The following is a 25,906-nucleotide window of genomic DNA, read 5'->3' on the forward strand; positions in this document are numbered from 1 at the left end:
ACACAAATAAATATTATTTATTTATCTTAATAGTCATGGATTTGCTTGGATGTGCATTAGGAAAAAATAAAAGTACACACCAAACCCGTGTTTAACTAGATGTAATAAAGTTTCCTTTTAAAAAATATATTTTTTTGAAAGAGAGAGCGAGAGAGAAAGAGCACAAGCAGGGGAGGGGCAGAAGGAGAGAAAGAATCTTAAGTGGGCTCTACATCCAGCTTGGAGCTTGACCAGGGCTCGAGCTCACATGAGATCATGACCTGAGTCAAAAGCAAGAGTCCGAGGCTTAACTGACTGAACCACCCAGGTGCCCCTAAAATATATTTCTTTATGTAAAAAAAAAATGCAAGTCAATTTAAAGAGAACTATTATACCAATACTGGTACAGGTGGTCCCTGGATGTGGGAAAAGTCATGATGTTTAGGGAACCCTGAATTCTACCGATCTTGGGTTTTTTTCCTTAATGTCAGTGTGAGGTCCCAGAACACCATCCTTAAATCTCTAGCTACATACGTCTCACTCTTGTGACACACAATCAAGGTCATTTGGGGATTCTTTTTGAGAAGCTCCTGTCAACCCTTTAATAGAGATTCCAGCAGGTGACCCAGTGGGCCCCCCAGGACTGGCTGACTGGTCCCCGCCCAGCCCAACAGGAGCCACCACCGCACCTTTATGACCAGCACCGTTGACTTTCCAATCATTTGCTTTCAGGTGCGCCGGCCTGGATGTCTTCACCAGCAGGTGCTGGACGTCCCTCCAGGTTAACTGGCTGCTGCAATGACACAATGACAGACCGCTGAAGTCCACACAGGTCAAAACAATGGCTGCACAGGACCATCCACTGTGGCACGACGGGAGCCAGCCCCGAGTGGGGACTTAAGGAATTCCCGAAGACTCCATTCCTCAGCAAGGGCTTATTTTATAACCTCTTTGTGAAGAATGGTTTCCAGGGATTAAATCCTAAGATAAAATAGTGCAACGGGTGACCTAAAATCCCTAGCGTTAAAAACCCAGCCCTGCTACCAAGGTGTGCCTGAGTGCTCAAGGCCTAGAGAGGAAATTGTGGCAGCGGAGAGAGGGACCTCCTTATTTTACAAGTACGAGGGGGCCTATTCTTCATCATGAGTAAATGGCTGTGGTGCATGACAGCATGCTTAAGCCATCATCTTCCCAGACCCTGTCGTTGTTTAGATCCACCTGCTACCAATTATAATTTGAGAGTTTAGTAATTCCCAATTTATAATATATTTGTTTTGGTGCAAAGTGGAAACATCTCATTGAAAGAACACATGCCCACTAATAAAAATGCACAGATCAGAATTTTTTGAGTCTAAGATACATGGTCCCACCTTTTTAATGCCTCTGTAACCAGGATCCATCTTACGATGATAGATGATACTCTCTCATAACCCCCTCTGTCCACAGCATTAAGACCAGGTCGCAGACAGATGCTGTCTTAAATACAGTCTGCACCCCTCCTCTTGACCAGTGCCTGCCCTAGCCCACAGTGGTTACAATGGTCTTCCTGATCACCCACTCTTTGTGCGTGCTTAAAAATATACATAACATAAAATTTACCCTCTTAACCATTTTTCTCTGTACAGTGCATGTCCTTGGTACTTTCCCATTGCTGTACATACATCACAAACCATCCATCTCCAGAGCTTTTTCATCTTCCCCAATTGGAATTCTGTCCCCATGAGACACTAACTCCCCGTTTCCTCTTCCTCCCCAGTCCTCTGGCAACCACCATTCTACTTTCTGTCTCTATGTACGTGACGACTCTGGGAACCTTATATAAATGGGATCCTACAGTACTTGTCGTTTTGTGACTGGCTGATTTCACTCAGAATAATGTCCTCCAGGCTCATCCATGTTGTGGCAGGTGTCAGAATTTCCTTCCTTCTTAAGGATGAATAATACTCCATTGTTTGCATAGACCACATTTTGTTTATCCATACATCTATTGAGTAGGCACTTGACTTGCTTCCTCCTTTTGGCTATTGTGAGTCACACTGCTATGAACATGGGTGTACAAAGAGCTCTTCAAGTCTCTGCTTTCAGTTCTTTGGGTAGATACCCACCCGCAGAATTATAGGATCACATGGTAAATCTTTAAGTTTTTGAGGAACCACCACACTGGTTTCTACAGTGGCTGAACCATTCTATTTTTCCACCTCTTTGTCTGTTGTCCACTGGGACCTCACTGTGGTTTGAGTCTTGGGGCACAAGTAGATTCCTCCCTTGGGGCTCACTCTCCAGGCACTAGCCCCAGGCTTCTGGGATTTCTCCAGCATGTTCTTGCCACTGTGCCAATGACCTCACTGGCCTCCTGGCCATGTTCCCCCAGCCATGTCCATTAGTCCAGTTTCTAGGTCTTTGCTCGGCTCTCTGCCCCATATCCACTCCCCCTCCTGAGGCCCCGTGGCCAACCTCATAGTTCAAGGGGGTTTCTGAGGCTCCATGTGGCCCAAGGCTTCATACAGGCACAGGCTTTAGAGTTCAGCCAGGGGTGGGGCCACAGCCTTTGTTACCTGTGTGACCTGACATGTTACTACTCATGTCGGCATCCTATCAAGGATGGCTAAAGCCAGTCCACCCAGGAGTTCAGCATAGCCAGGAAGCATGAACTTCAGAGTTCAGGGCAGCACAGAATGGGTGCAGAAAGGGACATTATTGGAAACGATCATGGGGTGCCTTGGTGGCTCAGTCGGTTAAGCTTCTGACTCTTGATTTTGGCTCAGGTCATGATCTCATGGTTTGAGAGTTCAAGCCCCAAATCAGTCTCTGCACTGCCTGTGTGGAGTCTGGTTGGGATTCTCTCTCTCTCTCTCTCTCTCTCTCTCTCTCTCTCTTTCTTCCCCTCTGTTGCTCTCATGCTGTCTCTCTCAAAATAAATAAATAAACTTTAAAAAAAAAAAAAAAAGGAAACCATCTCATTATAAGGACTTCCATTTTATTTTGGACTCTGGTACCAAAATCACAAATATAGTCATCTGAAAAATACAACTAAGAAATGGCATTGAAAATGTTTTTCAACAAAGAAGGGATTGATGGAAAGTCCCAAGACTGCCACAAACCAGGATGACCTATGCACAATTCTTACACGTGCGGGTCTTTCTTCATTTTTGTTACATGCTGTCCACAGGCCCTCCCTGACCCCCTGAGGCCTTTTCCACCTGGGACGATCTGGCTTTGCCCTGACGCCTTCTACCTACAAGTGAACAGTGTTTGAAGGCAATGCCAGGCAGGTGAGCAGCAGGCCTGCTCCCTGGACACGTGAGCTGGCCTCGTCTCCAATCTCCTCACCTCAGGCTTGCAGGGTCCCTTGTTACAACCCGTCCCTGCCTTGACCGGTCCTGCAGGCTTAAATGCTCAAAGCTGACACTGTTTTCTTTTCAGTTCAATAAAATTCTTTCTTAAAAATTTTTAAAAATATTTATTTATTTTTGAGAGAGAGATGGAGTGTGAGCGGGGGAGGGACAGAGAGAGAGGGAGACACAGAATCTGAACCAGGCTCCAGGCTCTGAGCTGTCAGCAGAGCCCGATGTGGGGCTCGAACTCACAAAATGAGATCATGACCCAAACTGAAGTCAGACACTTAACTCACTGAGCCACCCAGGCACCCTTAAGCTGATGCTGTTTTCAAGTTTGCTTGACTCGCCACCTGTACTCTTCTGAGGAGCATCTAAAATACTGAGGAAGATGAGAGTTTTCATGTGTCCACAGGCCAAGTTTAATGAGACAAGCTGGCATGAAATGAAGCTTGCTTTCTATTTAGTTTTGACTAACAAAATTCCTTGCATGTTTCCAATAAAGAATGGAAGGAAATATAGAACAATGAATTGCTAAGTATGTGAATGCCACTTTCCACACAAGTAAGTAATTATTTAGAGTTGTTTGCTTTTTTTTTTTTTTTTTTTTTAAAGAGCCTCAGGACATAGAAGCCAGTGCTTTGGCCTGCAAATCGAAAATATTTAGTTATTCCTCTGTTAAACTGGTAGCATTTGAGTTGTATGCCATTTTGCCTCGTAGGAATCAACATGCAAACATACACAATTGTAAGGATTGAAGCAACCCAAATGTGATTTTTTTGAATAATTTAAAATCTCATCTACAACTGGCAATTTCAAATGGCTGGCATGTTCCGAGCCAGTTTTGATGCCTTAACTGAATCTGTTTTTGACACCATAATTGCATGTTCTTTCTGACCCATCCAGACACTAACAACCTAGAGTTTTATTTGGCTTATGACAGATGAAATGTCACCATTGCATTATCAATTTATCAACTAAAGTTTATAAAGATCAGCCTGTGGCCGCCTGAAGGGGGATTCTGGTATGTGACGCAGCATGGGAGGTAGACTTGGGGTTCTGGCCCACCCAGCTCTCTGTGGCCCTACAAAGGGCAGGAGGCGGTGAGCTTTAACAAGGAAATGAAGGAGGGGCACCTGGGTGGCTCAGTCCATTAAGCATCCGACTCTTGATTTCAGCTCAGGTCATGATCTCAAGTTTCATGAGACCGAGTTCTGCATCAGGCTCTGTGCTGATAGCATGGAGCCTGCTTGGGATTCTCTCTCTCCTGCTCTCTCTGTACCCCCCTCAAAAAAAAAAATAAAAAAACTTAAAAATATATACTAAAAAATGTTTAAAAAGGAAAGAAGGGAAGGGATCTCTTCACGTCCCTTAAGGATGGCCTTGAAATGGAAGGAAATCCTGACCCATGCTACAACATGGATACACTCTGAGGACATTGTGCCATGTGTGCCAGTCACAAAAAGTCAAATCCTGTATGATTCCACTTATGTGAGCTGCTTAGCAGTCAAACTCATAGAGAGGAAAAGTAGAATGTCATTGCCAGAGCTTGGGGGAGGGGTTATAGGCAGTACTACGGGCTGAATCGTGTCCTCCCAAACTCATAGATTGAAGCCCTCCCTCCAATACTCAGAATGTGACTGTATTTGGAGACACAGGGTCTTTAAAGAGCTAATTAAGGTAAAACGGGATCATTAGGGTGGGCCCTAATCCAATACGACTGGGGTCCTTATAAGATTGGGGTCCCTAATCCAGTACGACTGGGACCTAGATACACACATAGATGGAGGGAAGACCGCCTGAGGACACGGGGGAGAAGGCGGAGTCTCCCACTTTCTCTGCCCCTCCCCCACTTGCAACGTTTCTGACTCTCTCAAAATAAACTTAAAAAAATGGTTAAAATGGTAAATTTTATGAGTGTTTTACTGTGTTAAAAATTTACAGAAAACAAAGGAAAAGAGGAGAAGACAAGTGGGAACTTACTTTGCTTCTAAAGCCAAGGCGATGATGCCCGCCACCATGGGGGCTGAAACCGAGGTCCCAGTGTGGCCGTCGGTACAGCGCTGGCGCAGATCCGTGGTGACCTGGGTGACAAGAGGCTAAGTCAGCTCCCAGATGTCGGAAGCTACTCAAGAGGCACTATGCATTCATATCTCTGCAGCCAAGCTTTTTTTTTTTTTTTTTAATGTTTATTTATTTTGAGAGAGGCAGGAGGGGCAGAGAGAGAGAGGGAGAGAGAGAATCCCAAGCAGGCTCCGTGCTACGAGCACAGAGCTCGACATGGGGCTCAAACCCGGAACCCTGAGATGGTGACCTGAGCCGAAACCAAGAGTCAGATGCTTAACTGACTGAGACACCCAGGCGCCCCTCTGCAGTCAAGCTTTGTGTCAGATACTCCCTGCTAATCTGCTTTGCTCGCATATGTAAAACACTGACCCACTGCAGGGATGAGCTAATCACAGCCTGAGAACCAGGAGACAAGGGAGATGGAATACAAACAGCTGGAAGCAAGACAAACAGCTGGAAGCTGCATAACCTCCTTGTTGCAGGTGTGCGTGCTGAGACACAAAGGTAAGACAAAATGAAACAAAGAGGGCCTTCCATGGCAGAGTCCCCATGGTGAGACCACCTGCGCTAGCCCACAGGAATGACCCCCAAGTCACCCCTGACCTCAGAGCAGCTGGAAACATGCGGGGGGGGGGGGGTGCCCAGGTGGCCCAGACAGCATCTCTGCCTTTAGTCAGAAGATCAGAGGTCAGTCATAGAAGGTCACAGATCACTCTCCACCAAGACATCCTCCTTAGATCATTGACTGTGTCCCAAAGCACCCAGTTCTATCTGTAGGAGCGGACGAACCCAGCGAGTTCTCCACCTTCACAGCGCCTGCTGTACGGGACCACGAAGCTGGCCCTTCTCCTTGGGGAGGCAAAGCTGACTCAGCAAACTGCGGGGGCCCCGCATGCCTTCCTCTAAGGCACTGACTCCCAGCTGGGTGGGGAGATTGATTCTGGGCCCCACTAGCACACAGCCTGATTTGCCCCTTGCCTTTGAGCTGAAATGAGGAAGCAGCACCAGGGAATCACCGGATTTGGGTTGGGCTGTGCCACACCTGCTGTGCTAGATGGGATTCTGGCCCTCAAGCTACTCCCCATGGGCTCTGCAGATGGGACTAAGGTTGCTGATCAGCAGACCTTAAATCAGTGAGAATATCCTGGATTAGCCAGTGGGCCCAGTGTAATCACAAGGGCCCCCAGAAGTGGAAGGAGGCAGAAAAATGTGTCAGAGAGATGAGGCAGAAGAGAGGCCCAAGCCATCATTGCTGGCTTTGAACACAGAGATGGAGAAACATAAGCCAAGGAATGTGGGCGGCCAGGAGATGCTGAGAACAGCCCTTAGCAGACAGCCCACCAGGAAACAGGAGCTCAGTCCTATAACCACAAGAAAGTAAATGCTGCCAACAGCCTGAACGAGCACAGAATGGACTCCCCACTAGAGCCTCGGGAAGGGAACACAGCCCGGCAGGCACGTGGATTTCAGCCTCAGGGGACTCAGAACAGAGACTCCGTGGAGGCTGCTGCACTTCTGACCTCCCGAACTATGAGATAATAAATCTGTGCTGTTTAAGCTAAGTTTGGGATAGTTGGTTACGACAGCAATAGGAAACTGATAGCCTCACCAACTGCAAGCCTCTAGTAGCCGATCTGCATAGCCCTGAAGCATGAATTGCCCTAGTGCTAACAATCCAGATCCTCTCCCAAACAGAGTATCTTCCTTCTTCACGTTCCGGCTGGGCTGCAATCACCCAGACAGGATCTAGCCTGTCTCTCTCTCACACACAGGAAGGATTGGACAGGAACACTGGCAGAGACCAGCCTGCTCCTCCCTCCCTGTTCAGCAGGACTGAGGCAACCTAACGTTAGGAAGGGCAGCTGAGGGTAGGGAAGTAGGGACAAGGATGCAACCTCCCTGACCCCAGGATCTTCATCTGCAAATGGGCACAATGCCACATCCTTTATAAGGTTTCTGGTGAAAGTCACAGCTGGCACCTGAAACATACTTACAATGGTGGCCCGTGAGGGAAACTGAGGGCATCTGGGCAGGAGGCCAAGCTCCCAAGAGCAGGTGAGGCCCATGAGAAAGGGCTACTGGGGAGTGAGCAGTGGGTCCTCCGTACAGGGAGGAGATGGCTCAACCAAGTCAGGCAGGTCCCCCTTCCTGAGACCAAATGTCGTGCATGGTACTCTGCTCATGTTCAGCGAATGAAAGAGCCAAGGAATAATTGAGTAAGAGATGCTCACGTTATGTGTCACTCCATGTATAAAGAGTCACGTGTCAGCACCAGGCAATCCCACCCTCCAGGCAAATGCTGCCTGGCATTCACTACAGGGCACGGATGGGACAGAGCCTTGATTTCCAGCTGACAGCAAGCTGCCAAAAGTCCAGAGCTTGGAGGTTCTCTAAGGGGACTCAGAGCAAACACTTGGCTCTAGTTGAGCTGAAAACAATAATAACAACAAACAAAAAATGCCGTCCATACTCTCAGAGAAGAATTCCAGTCCAGAGCAAGAACTGACTCACTCTCTCTTTTACCATCCTCTTAACTACACCCTTCTGACCCATGTTATGGCTCAGAGAAGGGACTTAAGAAAAAAGAATCAAGGCTTTTGTAGCTAAGGTGTGTGCACACGCAGTATGATTAATTAAGCAAATAAAGCTGCAAGCCCTGCTCCCAGGGTTGAGAGACAGGGTCGTCCGGCAGGAAGCCTCTGGTACAAAGCGTTCAATGACCCAGTCTCCACCCCACACGCCTCCAGCCAGCAGGCCTGTTTAACAAGACCCCGGCAAGTCCGTGTTCAAATGAAGCTGGATTCCTAAACGAACAGGACACCGTGCAGAATCTCGGCCGCCTGTCCCAGGGGCACGTGCTCCAGTAGAAAAGGAAAATAAATTAATACCTTCGTTAACTAGCCCGGGCTGCTGCCAGGCTGGTGGCGGAACAGCCGTGGCTGACCTTTCAACTGGTACAGAGCAAAGTGGGGAACAGGGAGCCTGTGTGCTCCCGCAGAAAAACCTAAAAATAAATTTGCAAATAATTTCTCGAGATGCGATGAAGCAGCAGGAGAAATAAAAAAGATGCTAGTGAGCTTGTTTTCAAATTAAACCGTGTCTGGCCAGCTCCACGGTCTCATTTTTTAAACGTCTAAAAAGCAACTTAATGACTGTGCATTTGAATTCTGCATTAATTTCAGTTCAAAATCCTCCCCCTCTTTACTTTTCTTAAAGCAGGAAAGCCTGTAGGGAAAAAAGAAACACGGATTCCACCCATATGCTAAACGGAAACACTTTTTAAAAGAGAAATCACACTGATGTCCATTGAAGTGAAAGTAACAGACAGAAAAACCAGTGCTCAATTTGAAGGGTCTGGGGCAAGTCCTTTTGTTAGGGAGAGGATGGCCTGGAAGAACACTTAGATCTCTAAAATGTTTCAGTATAAAACCAAGACTTTCCCGTCCTCTCTTTGGCACGTTGAAACTGAACCGGTCAGCTGGATCCCAAGCGATGTGACCACAGAAATTTAGAGAGCTAAAAGGAGGCACAGTGCTGAGAATGCACCCCATTCTTAAATGCTATTTTTAGATCTCTGAAGCCAGAGAGGGTTTTAATCGGTATTTTGTGCAAAAATTAGAAAGGCAGGGCCTGGGGAAGGTTGCCAAGGGACTGGGGTTTCCCTCGAGGTACAACCAGTTCGCTGATGGGGGAGGTTGGTACCCTGGGAGCCAGCACAAACTGGCCTCAGGGGAAAAGAAACTTGTCCCCAAAGGGCTGGAGGAGCAGATCCTAAGCTGTCCACCTGGCCAAGAGGACTCACAATTTTCCGCTCGTAGAACGCCCCGCTGCTGTAGGTGGTGGCCAGGGTGGACGCACACTCTTCCAGGTACCACGGCTTGTAGCCGTTCTCGGTGGTGCTGCTCACGGAGATGGTGTAGATGCTGTTGGTGTAGCCATCACAGGAACAGTGGTCCCCCTCTCTCCCGCCATTCCCAGATGCCCAGACGAAAATGGAGCCCAGGCCCTGCCGACCCTAGACAGGAAGGATAACAAGGTGTCAGTCAGCCCCGGCAGCTACAACTTTGAAGAGTGGGTCTCACACCAGCCTGGAGTCCTTCCCTTGGAATGTCCCTTCCAAGGGTCTAAGAAGGATGCATTCAGGGGTGCCTGAGTGGCTCAGTTGGTTGAGCATCCAACTTCGGCTCAGGTCATGATCTCACGGTTCACGAGTTTGAGCCCCACGTCGGGCTCTGTGCTGACAGCTCAGAACCTGGAGCCTGCTTCAGATTCTCTGTCTCCTTCTTCTGTCTCTGCCCCTCCCCCACTCGTGCTCTGTCTCTCTCTTTCTCTCTTAACAGTAAATAAACATTAAAAAAAAAGGATGCATTCAGATTGTATGAAGCTACCAAGGACATGGTTCTGTGGGCCCCTGTTTTATTTTAAAGGATTCTTTTATTTTTTTAATGTTTATTTATTTTTGAGAGAGAGAGAGCATGAGTAGAGGAGGAGCAGAGAGAGAGAGGGAGACACAGAATCTGAAGCAGGCTCCGGTCTCTGAGCCATTCAGCGCAGAGCCCGAAGTGGGCTTGAACCCACAAAGCTTGAGATCATGACCTGAGCCAAAATAGGATGCTAAACTGACTGAGCCACCCAGGCATCCCTCCTGTTTTATTTTAATAGAGCACTTCTGCCTGTGGTGACAGGCTTAATGCTGCAGAATCACAGATTGCACTGAGGAGATGGCCCAGAAAGACTTCTCTGTTCTTCATGGGAAAATCAAGGGCCTTCAAACAAGCTGTTCTATTCCAGAGCCATGCCTGTAATTTCCATCGTAATGTCCGATCATCACAAAGAGCAATATTACTGAGATGAAAAATTGATGGCTGAATTTATAACATTGATTTTTCTGGACCGAAAGAGCTGGTCCTATGAGGCAGAGGGCGAATTTTCTTAAAAACCCAGTGGAAAAGGCACATGTCTTGGAGAGCAAGCTAATTTTTAAAAATTGTTTAATGTTTATTTATTTTTGAGAGACAGAGCATGAGTAGGGGAGAGGCAGAGAAAGGAGGAGACACAGAATCCAAAGCAGGCTCCAGGCTCTGAGCTGTCAGCACAGAGCCTGATGTGGGGCTCGAACCCATGAACCATGAGATCATGACCTGTGCTGAAGTTAGATGCTTCATGGTGCTCCAGAGCAAGCTAATTTTTGAAAAGAGGGGGTGGGACTGTGAATTCTGGGTGAGGACTGAATAGGTAAAAAGGGTCATGGTCCAGAATGCCCTGGCTGCTCATGGCCATCTTATGAGGGCTTCCCAGGGTCCCCGCCATGGGTCCACATTAAAGCAGTCAGATGGTCAATGCCAGACAAGGCCAGCACTTCACCTGTACCTAGGTTTTTATTTTTAGGAACGCATACACGAGAGCAAGTGTTTGAGAGGCAGTGGTGGTCAGGGTAGCTTCCTGCAGCTCTGTTCCATCCCACATCCACAGAAGCAATGATTTCTGATCCAACCAAGTCACAAACACCAGCTAAAGATGAATTAATCCAAGACAGAGCTCACCATTCTGCCCAAGTGGCTGGACCCATTGGTGGTGCACAGCCAGCCCCAGAGAGCAGTGCCAACACCCATGTGGGTGAAACTGGACCCACAGGGCCGGTAACTTTGGTGTCCTTGCCGAGGACCCTTCTTTCCAAATAAGTGGGAGGAAATTGATACTTACGCCCAACAACTGGCCAATTCAAAGAAAACTTGCAACGGAATTCTGTGATCCCCATAGAGTCCAACTGAAGCCTTGCTGCTGACTCAGGGGGTGTTATGCTCACTCTGAGTTCAAGTCCATCCCAGGCTGAGTAGATCCAACTACTCTGAAAGCCCCATGACGTTCCACTTTGTAGACCAAGTGGACTATAGTTCTTTGCCCTTTTGTGCCTATTTGTCATGACTCTGACATTTCCTCCAGTTTCCAACCTGAGGCTCTCAACACAGTCCACAGAAGGTCCCTCACACTTACGCAATCCCGCTGCTCAAAGCTGCCTCACTCACTCCACTTTCCACGTGTCCCAGGGGGGCCTGTCCACATGGCCATGAGCTCCACAGAAAGGTTACTCACATTTAGCCAAAGGTCAACCTTCTGGAAGAAAGGCGCAAAGTACCTTAGAAATGGGTGTGTCTGTATGTAATTCTCTTTGAAACTAGTTCAAAGAAACGGAAATCCAAATAAAAAGGTATTTAATCCATCAGAGCCGATCTTTATTCCATGCGGATTATTTATTTATGAAACACTGTCATTTTGCTAAGTGGGGCCTATAATCTTATTGTTCCAGAAGCACAGACGATGCCTCCACACAGCATTCCTCGTACCGGAGCATGCACACAGGTCACTGGGGGCTTTGCTCCATGGCAGACTCAGACTTGGCAGGTCTAGGGGGAGCCCCGAGATTCTGTATTTCTTTAAAATAGTCTACTTTTTTTTTATTTTTAAAAAAATGCTTATTTATTTTGAGAAAGAGAGAGACAGACAGTGAGCAGGGGAGTGGCAGAGAGAGAGGGAGACAGAAAATTCCAAGCAGGCTTCACTCTGTTAGTACAGAGCCCGATGTGGGGCTTGAATTCACAAACCACGAGATCAGGACTGAGCCAAAATCATGAGTCAGATGCTTAGCTGACTGAGCCACCCAGGCTCCCCAAGATTCTGTATTTCTAATGAGCTCCCAGGTGATGCCCGCGTGGTTGCTTCTGGACTCCACTTTGGGTAACAAGGGCCTAAAGTGCCAAAGGCATATATATTCCACCTAACACCACACAGTTACTCCTAGAACAATCCATTCTCTCAGGTGTCGAGGCATCAAAAACCTTTCTCCTTCCTGAAAAGTCTCCTAAAAAGAAAGTGAAAGTGAGGTGGAGAAAATACCCAGATCTGAGGTGTGGGAGATGTGTTCGCTGTCTCTTTCATGTTCATTTCCCAGGTCATGGAAGCTACAGGGCAGACGTTATAGGAGATGACAGTTCAACCCCAGCCATGAACTTGCATTTCTGTTCAGGACAGTCACAACCTCAACTGGATCAAAACCTATTTCAGCGTCCTGCCTGGGAGGTGAAGGGTTCATCTGTGAACTCCGAAGCACCGTTCCTGAGGGCTAGCAAATGCCCGGCATCTGGGCAAGGCCAGCCTTTCCAGCCTCAGCCATGTTGCATCTCCCCTTTGGGATGACAAGCTACGTGAGGGGTAAAGCTTCCTAAGGACCGACATTAGGCACATCCCTATGCCAAATTATGGTCTCTGAAGTCTCCAAACCACATCGTCCACCAGAAATGAAGTCAGACTTGACAGAAAAAGACTGTAGGTGACAAATGGGGCACCGAGGAGGAAAAACAGATGGGGGAATGTGGTCTGGTTTGAGATCACCAAATTTCTAGGAGGATTTTCAGTGACAACTTTAGACGGCTACAATTTAAGGCTCCCTATATGATATATTTTACTTCAGAATGACTGAAAAAAAATGAAATGACCTCAGTATTTCAAGCAACTGTGACAAGAATGACAGGGAACCACATGGTCCCTTCTGCAGCTTCCTCACCCCCCCTTGACAGCCTGATGAAGCTGACGCTGCTCGGAATTCGGCATGCAAAGAGCCCCTCTCTGCAGCTCCAGGCTTTCCAAAGTCCTCCATGGGTTCGTCTACACAAACCCAAGTAAACTGAGATACCAAAAAATTGTTTGAAAACAATTCGGGGCACCTGGGTGGCTCAGTCAGTTAAGCGTTGGACTCTTGATTTCGGCTCAGGTCGTAACCTCATGGTTTGTGGGATTAAACCCCATGTCGGGCTCTGTGCTGACACCATAGAACCTGCTTGGGATTCTCTCTCTCTCTCTCTCTCTCTCTCTCTCTGTCTGCTCCTCCCCCACTCACACATACACACTGTTTCAAAAATAAATAAATTTAAAAAACTTAAAAAAAAAAAGAAAGAAAACAATCATTTATTTATCCAGGAAATGGGAGGCCCTGTCCTAAGACATCAGATCTTTAGAAATCATCTTCTAGAATAACACATGTTTAGGATTAACACCATTCAAAGCAGTGTCTTCCACACAGAAAATGTGATCACTAGTTTATAGCTTAAATTAAGCTTAACTTTTAGGATGTTCCACTTGTCACCAAGAGTGAGATCCATGTGATCTAGTGGGTGGTAGGAGCTGAGTACTGGGAAGATAAGATATTTTTACCGGGCAGCCCCTTGTAGGCAGCAGCTGACTTGGTCACAGAACCTTCCAGCACCTGGCACAGCTCAGGTGCTCAGCAACCTGACAGAAGCAGCTTTTGCATTTTCTTGGAGTTACGGGGGTGGGGGGTGGGGGCAGGCAAAGGAAGCTGTGTGGTGTCGCAGGCATGACCATAAGGTCAAATGCCAGGTTGGGAGCATTCTAACACATAAATGCTCAAACTCCACAAAAAAGTAATAGAAAATGGCCAAACTGAATACATCCAGAAAAGCGATCAAGTTATATTATTTAGAAGAAAGAAATAATGAACAGGGTTTAAAAAAGATGGCTCCTCTATGGGGCAGGGCCAGGGGTTGGGCAGAGGGTAGACAAAGAAAGGTTGCCTTTAACACAATCTTCTGATAATATTTGATTTATTCATTAACTATTTATTAATCACATTTTAATCATGGTGCATAGGTTACAATAAGTAAGGACTTTAAAAAAATGTTTTAAAGCATAAACAATAAGGGGCGCTGGGTGGCTCAGTCGGTTAAGCCTCTGACTCTTGATTTAGGCTCAGGTCATGATCTCGCAGTTTCGTGAGTTCAAGCCCTGCATCGGGCTCTGTGCTGATGGTGTGGAGCCTGCTTGGGATTCTCCCTCTTTCTCTGTCCCTCACCCACTTGCACTCTCTTTGTCTCTCTCAAAACAAATAAATAAACTTCAAAAAAAAAAAAGATTTATAAAGCACAAATAATAAAATGGACTTGAACCACCCTCCTCCCCAGCCCTTCTCCCCCATCTCCAATAGAAGTCAGAAGTATGAATGTTGACCCAGGGATGCTTGGACTTCCTGCCCAAACCCCTGTCAGCATTGCCAGGCCATACCCTATACTCTGGGCTGGGCCTTGTTGGGCCACCCAAAGCCACCCGGACACTGACCACAACTCTGTCTGCCTGCTCCAAGAAGCTGTCCTCACCCAGAAATCTGCCGCACCACCTGGCTTACAAGAACTGGGTCATCTCCAGTCCCTCCTTCCCTTCTCCCTGCATTTTTGACTCCCAAGGACCCAGAACTAATGATCACAGAGTGACTGTGGGTGGGCCTCCTGGTGGGTGGAGGAGAAGAAGGCTGCCAGCTTCCTCTGCTTCCCCTCAGCTGGTCAGTGGAGAACCAGTGCTTGGATGTTTGCTCTGTTTAGTCCCTGGTGAGGCTCCACCCAAGAAATCCTAAACACATTAGGCTGTGTGCTGGCACTGAGGGCAAAAAGCCAGGCCTTCCTGCTTTGGAGGCCCTAGATTAGCACACGCTCGTGACGGACGCAGGAAGCTCCACAGCTGGGTGTTTCCATGGGCAGGTGGTCCCAGGCTCAGGACACCCCTTCCACCTGCACATTCCAGGTTAACAGGCCAGGTAGTTGGACTAAGAGCCCGGCTGCCCACCTTGGCTGGGGGCTGTCAGGCTTCAAGGCACAGAGTCCTGGGCTTGGCGGGTGACCAGCTGGCACCTGCTGAAATAGCCATTCTATGACAAGGTGAAATTCTTCTGCTCTGGATGGTAGAGAGCCACCTCCCTGAGCCCCTAAATGACTTCTCCCTCACACTGGTCCTGGCACAGCAGGGCCATCCTGGTCCTCTTTTGGGGCTCTGGCTTGTGTCACTCTGTTTTTAATCGTTAAAAACTTTGTTTTACTCTTCCCCCCCGCCCCGCCCCTGAGAGATGCACCGAAGCCCTGAACAACTCACACCTTTTTAATGCCATACTCGAAGGCTTGTTTAGCCAGGCGGCCAGGCCCATCCACGGTCTTCCCGTCGTCGTCCGGCCCCCAGCTTGCACTGTAAATGTCGATGTAGTTGGGTCTGATGCCCAGAGACTTGGCCTCAACCACATCCGTCACGTCGCCGTCCAGCATGCGGATGCCTGCAAGCACACAAGGGGGCTCCATGCACGCCTGCTCCGTACTTGGGAGGGCGGCAGAGACCGTGACCCCAGGGCACAGGGGTACGGCCAGGGAGCCCCACACAGTTCTGGAGCCTTCCAGTGTCATTCTAGAAAGCTTTCCCCCCATCCTGTGCTGGCCAAGGTGAAGGACTTCAAATACCATCTGGGGCCACGCTGTGGCGTCCCCGACACAGGACAGCAGCAAAGGAAACATAAGTGTTTGGAAAATATAGGATTTAAGCCATTTCCTCAGTAGCACGATATCATTCTGGTATTTAACAACAGAACATATTAGACGTATTATGATTATTATTTCTAGAACAGAACTCTGGGGCCATTTTCAACTTTCCCTGCTGTCAACAGTTTATTTCTCCTTTTTAAAAAACATGACTCCATCTCTGATTTGTAATTAGGAGTTTTTAACCTGAAAGACGGAAGGCCTCCCCCTAGCATATCAAGGCGGGGGGTGGGGGGCATCTTATCTCAGTGTGTATTCTGGTTCTGGGTTCCCCAGAGGGCTCTTTAGGTGCTGGGGAGTACAGATTCCTCAAGAGCACCTCAAAAGGAGAGGGGGTGAGCCAGGAACCTCTTCCGAAGACTGCCTCCTCGGCCAGGGGTCCCCTGCCCGCCCTGGGCCCAGCATTTGCCTCCGTTAATGATTACACTCTGCACCCAGCAAGTGTGGTACCCTCGTGCCTCACCCAGACAGGGGGTCTCAGCGATGCTGGGATGTGACTGGGAAGCAAGGGTAATGATGGCCACCAGCATGTCCTGCCTGGACGCAGAATGGGACCTCTCTGAGGCTCAGAAAACCTGTGCCCTCTCACCCCGGATCAGCGCTCTTAGGTGACTCCTTGGGGACCACAGCCACTCCGCTCAGAGGTCCCCAGAAACCCCTCCTCCACCAGGCCCAGCTCCATGTGTGTGGTGGCCATGCCAACGAATTTTAAATCTTGAGCTATTTAAGACATAACAGGAAAGAGGACTTTTTCTGATTATAAGCATCACATATGCTCTTTGCAGAAAGTTTGGAAAATAGAGAAATAACTAGTGATAATATTTTGGTTATTTTCTTCCAGTATTTTTCTTTGGCCACAGCATGCACTTTCTCTCCAAGTTCTTTTTTTACCACAGAACCTCATACAGAACATTTCCCTGCGCCATTAAAGACTCTTCTAAGACTCGATTGTTAATGGCCGCAGCTTACCCTCCCGTGCACCCCAGCCCAGGCGGCACTTTCCCCGAGGTTTGCCTCACTGAGCAGAGAGGCCCCCACCTCCCCCAGACTGGGCTGGATCTACTCATGCAATATCCCAGAATCTGCGTCGACAAGAGAGCACATATGCCAAAAATAGAAACGCGGAATACAAATGACTTTAAAAGACAGAACAGTGACTTTTCCCCAGGATGAAAAGAAATGGTACAGGGCTCAGGCAGGAAGAACCACAAGAAAGAGACTCTTTGAGGGGACACCCTCCCCAGGGGCTCAGGGACAGATGTGGGATGTGGATTAAACCTTCCTGTCCCACCCATTTTAACTGGAATTGTGGAGATGCCTTGCTGTCCCTTTTGATGGATAGTTGAGAGGCAGAGATCCCTAACACATAAATTTCGAATGATACCTAATCTCTCACCCAGTAACACAGGGATCGTAGACGAACAACTAACAGTACTTTATGATTTGTCAGGGTGAGAAACTTCCTACCTACAGAGAATGTGAAGATGATTTAAATGCAGCAAATTCTTCCACCCTATCAACTTGTCCTGCCTGGTTTTTGAAGGTTCAGGTTGCCCTGAAGTGTTCTCTTTCAGGCCTGTCCTAACAATTCTGGTTGTGAGTTGAGAGAGAAAAGGTAAGAGGCACCGTGCAGGGTCCCTGGGAAGCCGAGTAGGACAGTTGTGCTGATAGGAGGAGGGAGGGCCACCATAGCACACTATCTTGGCCCTGTGCTTACGTGGGACACAAAGCAAACTGGAACTGCTTACTCCAGAAGCCTGGAAATCGTACTCAAAATCAATGTCAGAGAAATTTATAGCAAAACAACAGTGAGACTGAGGTCTGGGAGACATCAGGAGTTCAGTGACAGGGCCAAGAGCCATTTGAGAGTGTTACGGCACAGGCAGTGACAGAGGGTGGTGCTGGAGTCATCAGAAGAACCATGTCTTTATGGTGGAAAGACCTTAAAAATGAGAAGCAGAAATAAATTCTAACTTCAACCCTGTCTGTTCTATCTTCTGGCTCGCTATCTATTTCCCTTCCTCTCTTTACTACCTGTTATGGACTGAATGTTTGTGTTCCCCCACATTCACACGCTGAAGCCCCACCCCACCCCGTGTGGTAAAGACAGGAGTTTTAGGAGGTAATTAGCTTTGGATGAGGTCATGAGGGTGGGGCCCCCAAGATGGGCTTAGTGCCCTTATAAAAAGAGTCAGCAGACAGCTTGCTTCTTCTGTCTCTCTCTACCGCATGAGGACACAGAGAAGTTAGCCATCTGTGAACCACCAAGTGGGCCCTCACAGGGGAGCAGAATGAACAAGCACCATGACCTTGGACTTCCAGCCTCCAGAACTGTGAGAAGTAATTGTCTGTTTTGTAAGCTCCCAGTCTGGAATTTTGTTATGGTGGCCCCAGCTGATGCAGACAGGACCTCAGCTGCCTGGCTTAGGATGGGCCAGGAAGCCACCACTGTTCACACACTAAGATGGCACCACATGGCCAGTAGATGTGGACTCCTGTCACCGCTCCCGAGGAGTGGCCCATGGAGCAGAGCTCTCTACGGACAGTGTGCCATGGGACGGGCAGGAGGGAGGTGGGTCATGCCATGGGTGACAGTCCTGCCGTGACCACCAACTAGTGACTCTGGGAATTACCCCATGTCACTGAGCCTCCATTTCCTATAGATTGCATTGATGAAAGTTATCATATCTACAAAGGTGCCATAAAAGCTAAAAAAGAGGGGTGCCTGGACAGAGACGCAGAGATCCAAAGAGACATAGATTCCGAAGCAGGCTCCAGGCGCTGAGCTGTCAGCGCAGAGCCCGACATGGGCTCACCAACTGTGAGATCATGACCTGAGATGAAGTCAGACGCTTAACCGACTGAGCCACCCAGGTGCCCCAGTTTTTTACCTTTGTTTTAAAAACATATGCTATTTGATAATGTATGAAGGATCATAAGTTACATACATGTTAGTGGTAAAGCCTAAGGAAACTGACATTCACAAGCCCTCCATCCATTCAATATAAATATAAACATGACCCACTGGGGTCTCTACCTATGCCCTGCCCCTCACAGAGGAAATTACTCAGAATTTTGGACTGTCTTTTCATAACCTTTTTTTTTTTTTTTCCAAATAAAGGGATGCTTATTATATGGTTTTAATGTTTATTTTTGGGAAAGAGAGAGAGACAGAGCATGAGCAGGGGAGAGGCAGAGAGAGAGGGAGAAAGAGAATCCAAAGTAGGCTCTAGGCTCTGAGCTCTCAGCACAGAGCCTGATACAGGGCTTGAACTCATGAACTGCCAGATCATGACCTGAGCTGAAGTCGGATGCTTAACGGACTGAGCCACCTAGGCGTCCTCATTGCCTTTTAAAAACTAGTGTTTTAACACAATTGTATGCATGCTTAAATAACATATTGCTTCCTTTTGCTTGTACTGGGAATTAATCCTTCATTGGTTAGACACATTACCACTATCTTCTTTCAGTTGAAGCCTTGTCTTCTCACTTTATTTATGGTATCTTTTGCTAGACAGAGATACTTAATTTCAAAGGAGTAAGAACGACTTCCCTTTGAGGATCAAGGGAGTTATAACGGAAGCCAAATTTATGTGAGTTCATTGGGATCTATTGCGGGGTTCCTTTCTCCCTTTTATGGGTGGGGCAGATCCACTTTTTACATCAGCTCAGTGTACTTTCGTTCTTTCTGATTTCTGGGTGGACACGATGAGTCAGGGTGATCTGAAAGGTTATCTTTCTTCAGTCACTGGTCTCTGTGCTCAGGGCTTCCCTCTGTCAGAGACACTCGGCCCAGGTGCTTACTTAGCCATCAGCCCAAAGAGAGGGGCCATAACCAGTAGTACAGGATGTTGGCAGTGTGCTGTGGCAACGGTGTGGCCTCTGGCAAGATTAAAGAGCAGCTCACAGTGGGGGAAAGAGAACAGGGGTCAGAGAGTCCTGGGGTGGGATCCCAGCTCTGTCTAACCTCAGACCAGGATCTCAACCTCTCTGAGCCCTTGTCTTCCACAATATTTACCTGGCGGAATAGCTGAGAGAGTTAAATATGTGTTGAGGCCATAGTGCCTGGTGCTGTTCGAGAAATGGTAGCTTTTTCTTTATATCCTTATGTTCCACAACAGGCTTTCCAGGGCAGCAGAAGGCCCTGCCAGTCACACAGGCAGCCAAAATCAATTCTGATGTTCTAGTGCTGAAATGCAACCTGTTATTCTAGACTTCTCCATGCAAGTTAGAGGTGTTGGAATGCCTACCTTTAAACAAATATGTATTTATTTTGAGAGAGAGAGAGAGAAAGAGAGAGAGCACGGGGAGGGGCAGAGGGAGAATCCCAAGTGGGGCTCAATCCCACAAACCAGGAGATCATGACCTGAGCTGAAATCAAGAGTTGGGATGCTTAACCGAATGAGCCACCCAGAGTCCCCTGAATGCCTACTTTTTAAAAATTTCAGTATAATTAGCATACAGCATTATATTAATTTCAGTATACAATATGGTGATTCAACAATTCTATGCATTACTCAGTGCTCGGTGCCTCCTCTTGAACACGAAGAACGAGATGCCAGAAGACATCACAGATCTGTAAAAGCAGACAACCAGAATGATTTCTCAATACCTCTCCCGATGCTTTTCATCTCAGAAGAAGACTGACAGATGTGTGAGGAAGGAAGCATAATGTATTTAGATTTTAATGAAGCATCTATTTTCCCCCACGCTGACAAGTTGCCAACAAAGAAAAGGTAAATATTTTCAGAGCTCCAATATTAGCTTTAAATGTGAATGGTTCTCTGGAAATGCCAACAGGAAGAAAAACAGTAATTGTTTCTCTAATGGAAATGAAAGACCCATCCATTTACTGTACATTGTCCGGAACAACAACAACAAAATTTGGACCAATCATGTGGAAGGCCAGTGAGCTCCAGGCGGTGGGCGTGCTCACAGGTGCGGCAGCGCTGCAGGCTTCAGAGCTCACGGTGACAGGGCGAATGTGCTGACGGGTCCACCCCGAGGACCGGTCTGTGGGAGGATCACTGAAGAGAAGGAAGATGGTGCTTATGCGTTCTGGTGTGCACAGAAGCTGTGTCCAGGAGCGAATCACACAGGCTGGCCTCACTTTAAACAAGATGTGCTTTCCTATAAAACTGCCTGGACCCAATAATATTTTACATGCCCCGGAGAACCTGCTGAAATGAAGGACTGTACAAGTCTCTTGGTCAAGTGTAAATAACCAACAGCACTTTTTCCATAGTGACCTGTCCTTCCTCCCCTCTCCCTGCTACGAATTTATAGTGTGACTTTCCAAATTACCGGCCTAGCAACGTGCTGTTGACCCTGTGAAGTGGCATGAGACACAGCAGTTCCCCCGAATTTTCTGAAGAACCTCCATGTTAAAAGGCATGGCAAGGTCAGTGTGACCAGATTTGGAGACAGGGTATAAAGAGGTATGTAAGCTAAAATGAGGCCGGTCCTAATTCACTATGCCTGGTGCCCTTATAAGAAGAGGAAATTCAGGGGGCACCTGGGTGGCTCAGTCGGTTAAGCATCCAACTCTTGATTTTGGCTCACATCATGATCTCACGGTTTGTGAGTTCCAGCCCCGCATCAGGCTCTGCATTGACTGTGTGGATCCTGCTTGGAATTCTCTCTCTCCCTCTCTTCTCTGCCATGTGCATGCTCTCTCTCTCTCTCTCTGTCTCTCTCTCTCAAAAAATAAACTTAAAAAAAAAAAAGAAGAGGAAATCCAGATATGGGCAACGCACAGACCAAGTGGTGACCATAGGAGGACACAGTGAGAAGCAGCCATCTGCAAGCCAAGGAGAGAGGCCTCAGTAGAAACCAAACTTGCCAAAAGCTTGATCTTGGACTTCAAGCCTCCATAATTGACAGAAAATAAATTTCAGCTGGTGAGCAAGGAGGCACCAACTAAATGTATTTAGATTTTAAATCTTTTGGCTTCTGAAGGGGACAAGAAGATGGTAACAAAAAAAGGGGGCAAGGAGAAGAACACACACACACACACATGCACACACCCCAATGCAAGAAGTCAGTGATCATCCCACCTTGTTAATGTCTAGAGGAAGGCAGGGGAGCAGGATGAGCTGGGCCCACTTTTGTTTATTGAGAAGTAATATATTTTGCCTTCAGCAAGTGAATGGCAATGCAAGAGCAATGAACAGCAGCAAGTAAAATTAGATTGTAGCTTCCTAAGTGTGACAAATAGGTCTCCCCAACAAATTTTGTTCATTAATCCTGAGTTTATTTTAGTAAATCCACAGAAAATTGGTTTTTGGGGTCCTCCCCCCCAATAAACCCACAGTACATTCTGTTCTATGAGCAGACATTCTGGGCCAAGTGAGGTTTCAAAAGTTGTTTGGAATTGTTACAAACCGAAAAGGTTTCTGTCAACTCTCCTTATTGCCTAAGACAGTAACAGGGCTCTCAAATCTCTAAATATGGCCATACATGACAGCCTTGTTCAACAAACACCAGGGAGCTGTGGTCTGCTAAGTTGTCGGGACACATCTACATTCACCATTGTCACAGGAAATTCTTACAGACCAGTGGTTGACGCTCACGCCAAGTTTCTCTTGGTCTCCTACTCCGTTTTTGATCTCCTGATAGAGCCACACCATTTCTTTCCAGAGTGGAAATGCAGCAGTAGGCACTGGTGTGCCAGGAAACTCATGGGCATGTCCTACCCTGGAGCCCGGCGTCAATGAGATGAGGCCCATGCTAGGTAGGGTCTTGCATTAACCATGCCTTTTATTTTCTGTTATTCTGATGCTTTGACGTCTTGGGGCCTTGTGGACCCTGAAGGGATCCACACCCCAGGGCTGGCCAATTCCTCAAAATAGTAAAGAACTCTTCCAGGAGGCATGTCTTCCATGTGCAAACTAATCAAATCCAGAGCCCACACTTTCAACAGCCTCTTGTGCTCTGGGCCCCCCTCCATTTGCCCTAATCCCCGCACGACCAAGTACCAGACCACTAAGGACAGCCCCTAAGCCCCAGAGCCCACTGAAATGATTCAAATGAGCCATCCTCACTCTGTTGACTCTGCCATGCCCACTTCTTCCTGCAGAAACCACTATAAGCCATTACTTCCCTGGCTCCCTCTGCCTCCAGACCAGCTTCTGAGGCTTCCCCTCCTGGCCTCCACTGTGTGGAGCACTCTCATCTTGGGAACTGTGAGTAACAAACTTTGTTCGATGCCATTGTCTCCGGATCTGTTGGCCTCGCCGTGCTTAAATAATAACAACTAGAGCTTAAAACAGGTCACTTGTTCATAATCAGGTTCTGCTGATTTTTCAAAGAATGGTAAAAACCAGAAGAGCCTCAGTCGCTACCTTGAGATTTGACATCTAGACTGGCTCTCATGGTCTCCCCACCAGAGATCAGGGGCCAGAGAGCAACAGTGGCTCACACAGGGGCCCGCAGAGAGTCAGGGGGGTCGGCGGCTGGGGACACTGGGCACAACAGCATGCTTCCAAGCCAGCTGGGGCACCCACATATCCGCTGTGCGTGTGGCGACAGTGAGGGACCCTGACAGGATGTGCACCTGTGACAGCGAGCACAGGCCCTGAACTGGCTCCTGAAGGAGACCAGCACATGGCAACAACAAGACACTCACATGGCCTCGAACAAAGGCCATCTTAGGCTCAGCTTGTCACTTAGACTTGAACGTGCCCTCTCCCTGTCTATCTATCTGTCTCACATACACCCAGAAGCAGCTCATCCAGTGTTTGTGAGGGCAAGCTGGGAACTGGATTGTGCACCCCAGGGCATTCAAGAGCCAGTCTTATCTGTCTTCTGGGGGTGGCTGCAACAAGGTGGCTTGCAGAGGGCACGGCCGCCCAGGAGACACAGGGGTGAAGCAGCTATGGCCTGTTCTTGTCCATCTCCTCCTTCCCAGGGATCCTGCTTCACTTAGGGATATTCAGACCCAGCAGGCAGGGGCCTTTGATGAGAATGTGGGGTGAAGGTTAGGGAGGTGGGGAACCCCAGCTCCTTGAGAGCTCAGCTCTGAAGTAGGAGCTGCGCACATTCATGAAATCCCCCCCATAACTTCCAAAGCACGTTAAATCCTACTGCCGTTGAAAATATACTTGGAGCCTTTGAAGATTAATCTGTAGGTTCAACTGTCCTCTTAAAATGCTCACAAGCCTAAACTGTTTAATGGAAACGCTAATGAGACTTGAGAGTTCTGTGACTCTGAATTAACATAATTAACTAATTTATGAGTGTGGATTAATTTAGCTGTTATGTACTTAACATTTTCATGTGTATGAAAGGAAAAACATGATTCAGTCCCGAGCAAAATATGGAACAAAAACACCAACGGAAATTTGGCTGTTGGCTGTGTCACTTTTCCTTCCCAGAAACCGAGTAAACACAGGCTAAAAAGATGCTCGGACTTCTTGAGGCCTGAGCAGGGGAGATTTTCTGTTTCTAAGTGTCTGCCAGGTCCCCCGAGGTAGGGGGTGTCCTGGCAGCCTCCAGCTCCCTTGCTCCCTTGCTGCCCGCACCCCAGCAGCCTTGGGATCTGCTGGTCATGTTTCTTCACATCCAGAACCAGGGCGCGCTGGGGTCAAAAAATGCTGTGTCCCAGGCAACACTTGTCCTGCCTCAGGAAAATGTCTGAATCGCATTAAGCATCAGGACAGGTGAGAAGCTTACCAAAAGCTAGGCTCTTCCTAAAGTTCAAGGGCGAGGGCTTCACTCACCTGCCCCATGGGATGCTGGGAGCGGCCCTGAAGCCAAGAAGCCCTAATGCAGTGGCCAGGCTCAGATGCCTCCCAGGATGGTAGGGAAGGCTCTGTCCCAGGGAGCACACCTTGTAGGTGAGCCTCTGTGGCTGCTGAGCTGATGACTGGTGGACACGGCCAAGTCTGAGAGTTTGCCCACCACCAATGCCAACCTGAAGCAGAAGGGCCAGAGCATTATGGGGAGCAGAGCAACAAGAAGGGAAACTATCCATAGGGCTGAATTTTTTTTTTAAAGGTTAACTGAGTGAGAGTGAAGAAAGGTGTATTTTAAAGCCCTCGAAGGTTTTTGTTGTTGTCCTTCAATGCAAGTGCTTGACTTAAGCTTTAATTGCTTAAGGCATCCATTTCAAAGAGCCCTCGTCTTCAAAGACTATTTTTCCTGAGTAAACATTGCCAGCCACCCTAGATAAAGGGCCAGGCCACTTCCCTCCTCCACTGAGGTGCCTTTGTTTCAGAGATCTCAATTGATTTTGATAACTGACCATTTGGGCCACTTGTCTTTTCCTAGCACTTTGAATTCTCGCTCTCACATTTTATTAATTTATTTTGTTAAACATTTTATTTTTAAGTAATGTCTGCAGGCCACCTTGGGGCTCGAACTCACAACCCCAAGATCAAGAGTCGCATGCTCTACTGACTGAGCCAGCCAGGCGCCCTGCCCATATTTTAAATTGACCAATAGAGTGAGCCCATGAAGCCCTAGGTTCCCACCCTCAGCCCCAGTGACAGCAGATGCCCCAATACATCCCACCTGTGCATGCACTCTTTTTCTCTCTCTCTCTCTCACTCTCTGTATCTCCAACCCTGCTATGTGGCCCCCAGGTGTGCTGTGTCAATTCCAGGTCATTGGTAATAAACTTCTATTTTTCTGTTTCCTGATGGTTTTGCTGAAGGGTATTTTGCAATCATAAGAACCACAAGGGGCCATCCAGTTGTAACACTGGTTTGGAAAGGGGAGATGTCTGCATCAGGCTCACCTGGGGCTCCGGTGAGCGACACCCCCCCACCCCCCGCATTTCTAGCCAATAGCAAAGGATAGCATTACTATCAATAGGCTGAGATGGGCATAAAACAAAAGGTTAAGTGAGAAGAGAGGCCAAGAATGACCCATCTGTACCCTCCTATGTTATTCCCACCATGAGAGGAGGTTGAAAAATCTAGCTTATTCTATTTTAGGCTAGAATAAGGAAACAAGGTCGAAATTATGTTTGGAAGGAATATGAATTCAGTCAAGGACAAGAATACATATGCACACCACGGAACCTTCTTTTTTGCTTCTGTTCCTGCTCACAGGGCTTGGTGGCAGCTGTCTTCACCCCATCCCCGCTATGTCCCAGCATTAAAGAGATACCACCGCAAAGGGACAATCCAGGCTTCAAGTCAACGGGTCTGAGTT

At 47.8% G+C, this 25,906-nt stretch overlaps 1 protein-coding gene across 2 annotated transcripts in view; it reads right to left on the reverse strand.

The window, feature by feature from the left end:
* The window catches only part of PCSK6 (proprotein convertase subtilisin/kexin type 6), a 191,033-nt gene that overhangs the window by 74,937 nt on the left and 90,190 nt on the right, over positions 1-25,906 (reverse strand). For both annotated transcript variants that reach the window (XM_042941191.1, XM_042941190.1), the window contains exons 7-10: positions 15,317-15,489; positions 9,184-9,396; positions 5,298-5,398; positions 669-772 (exon numbers count right to left, since the gene is read on the reverse strand). In XM_042941191.1, coding sequence (XP_042797125.1) covers positions 669-772; positions 5,298-5,398; positions 9,184-9,396; positions 15,317-15,489 — 591 coding nt within the window. The remainder of the gene's footprint in view (positions 1-668; positions 773-5,297; positions 5,399-9,183; positions 9,397-15,316; positions 15,490-25,906) is intronic.

The sequence above is a fragment of the Panthera leo genome, chromosome B3 (genome assembly GCF_018350215.1).
Source record: "Panthera leo isolate Ple1 chromosome B3, P.leo_Ple1_pat1.1, whole genome shotgun sequence".
NCBI classification, from domain to species: domain Eukaryota; kingdom Metazoa; phylum Chordata; class Mammalia; order Carnivora; family Felidae; genus Panthera; species Panthera leo.